General features: G+C 33.5%; 1 protein-coding gene across 5 annotated transcripts in view; it reads left to right on the plus strand.

Annotated features, from left to right (window-relative positions):
• LOC106867679 (UPF0687 protein C20orf27 homolog) overlaps positions 1-1,744 on the plus strand; it is an 82,431-nt gene extending 80,687 nt beyond the window's left edge. For all 5 annotated transcript variants that reach the window (XM_052972696.1, XM_052972697.1, XM_052972698.1 and 2 more), the window contains one exon: positions 1,034-1,744. In XM_052972696.1, coding sequence (XP_052828656.1) covers positions 1,034-1,137 — 104 coding nt within the window. In that variant the 3' untranslated portion in view covers positions 1,138-1,744. The remainder of the gene's footprint in view (positions 1-1,033) is intronic.
• The last annotated feature ends 203 nt before the right edge of the window (positions 1,745-1,947 follow it).

Genomic DNA, 1,947 nt, shown 5'->3' on the forward strand with positions numbered 1-1,947 from the left:
ATGTTTGACTCTAATTCAGGCTTTGAGCAATCTTTTTCAAGAAGCAGGCTGCATGAGTTCTGGCTCATCATCAGGCAGGCTAAAAAAAAAAAATCAAAGTAATTTTCCATTAGACATGCCATTCAGAAAGCCCTGTGGGCTGCAGCTTGCTCATAACTGCTCTTATTATTTTATTTTCTTTAACCCTTTAGTATTTAAACAGGCCATATCCAGCCCAAATATGCTTCCTGTTTTATGCTGTAGCTAGTCAGATCAAGCCTATCACACTTACTCTTCAATGCCATCCTAGAAATATACAATCTCATCATCGAAACTTTATAGCTACAAAATAAAACATGATTAATTATAAACAATGTCAATGAAAAAGCATAACATTTGACAAAATAATCTGAATATGAAAGGGTTAAAGGTAGCAAGCTAGCAGGATTGTTAGCATGCCAGGCAAAATGCTGAGCAGCATTCTGGCTGTCTTTATGTTCTGAGTTCAAATTCCACCGAAGTTGACTTTACCTTTCATCCTTTTGATGATTCCATAATTTTACTTTGATTATTCAATATCGCCAAGGCAGTAAACTGGCAGAATCATTATCCCAAAATGCTTAGCGGCATTTCATGTCTTTATGTTCTGTGTTCAAATTCCGCCATGGTCAGCTTTCCCTTTTATCCTTTTGGGGTCAATAAAATAAGGTAGTGCTCCAGCATGGCTGCCATCAAATGACTGAAACAAGTAAAAGAATACACACACAAACATGTATGTATGTGTGTGTATATATCTATATATATATATAAAGGCTTTATGATGCAAACAGGAAAAATAGAACTCGAATATAGGGATCAATGTAATGGACTTACCCCATCCCCACCAAATTACTAGCCTTGTACCAAAATTTGGAAATCATTATTTTACTTTCTTTGTTAATCTGTAATGAATTAGCTTTACTTTTGTGAGTTTTTTTTTTTTTTGTTTTTTGTTTTTTTTTTATGTTATTCATTTTCTTTATTCTTTTTCTTTTTTTTATTTCAACATTGGCAGGTCCAGGAAAAGGTACTCCGATATTGAAGGAAGGTATCCATATACTTCAGGTGCAGGATGAGTATGACTTGGATCCATCTGACTCACATGGCTACTCTGAATAAATCAATTTCAGAGACAAAGGATCAAGAAAATGTTTTGTTTTTTTTGTATACATATATATATGTATTTATATATATGTATTTTTATTTTAAGTAAAGACTATTGCTAAACTAGTTTCACTAAACTTTTGACTCCTAGTAAATATTTCAAATCATCTTTGTTTCTAGTTTTATGAATTCAGTTAACTCTATCAAGCAACTTTTCATACATATACACGTAGGGGTATGATAGACGTAATAATTAATTCTGTTTTTACATAGAAATATTGTTTAGCCTAAGTTAACCCTGATCAGTAGATCACTTGTGACCATCCCATCTTGTAAGAATATATAGAATATTATCTGATATGTTTTGTCATTCATATAAGATAGAAGATGTGATTTGAGGGAGATTTGGCTGCTTTTTCGAGCAGAACAATTGACCAAAATAGGGGCTCCTTCGTTGGCTCGGTTACTTAGAATAGATATGAAACGCAATATGTGTACAGATGAGAAGTGTAAACACGGACACAGATGTGCCAATACGCAATTGAGAGTTTACATTTGTGTTATTCAAGTCTCAAGTAGACTGATTCTGATTGCAATCAAATAAATTTACCCATTACTTTTACACGCAATATTTTTTTCATCTCAAAACACTCATTGGCCTGTGCAATATTTCTTATTATCTGCAATCATCAACAAAATAATCTATATCAGACTGTTCCAGTTGCACTTGTCAAACACATGTACACATACCACTCACACATAACATAAAGACTCTCTCTCTTTCTGTCTGTCTCTCTCTCTCTCTCTCTCTCTCTCTCTCAACAG

The sequence above is a fragment of the Octopus bimaculoides genome, chromosome 14 (genome assembly GCF_001194135.2).
Source record: "Octopus bimaculoides isolate UCB-OBI-ISO-001 chromosome 14, ASM119413v2, whole genome shotgun sequence".
NCBI lineage: Eukaryota > Metazoa > Mollusca > Cephalopoda > Octopoda > Octopodidae > Octopus > Octopus bimaculoides.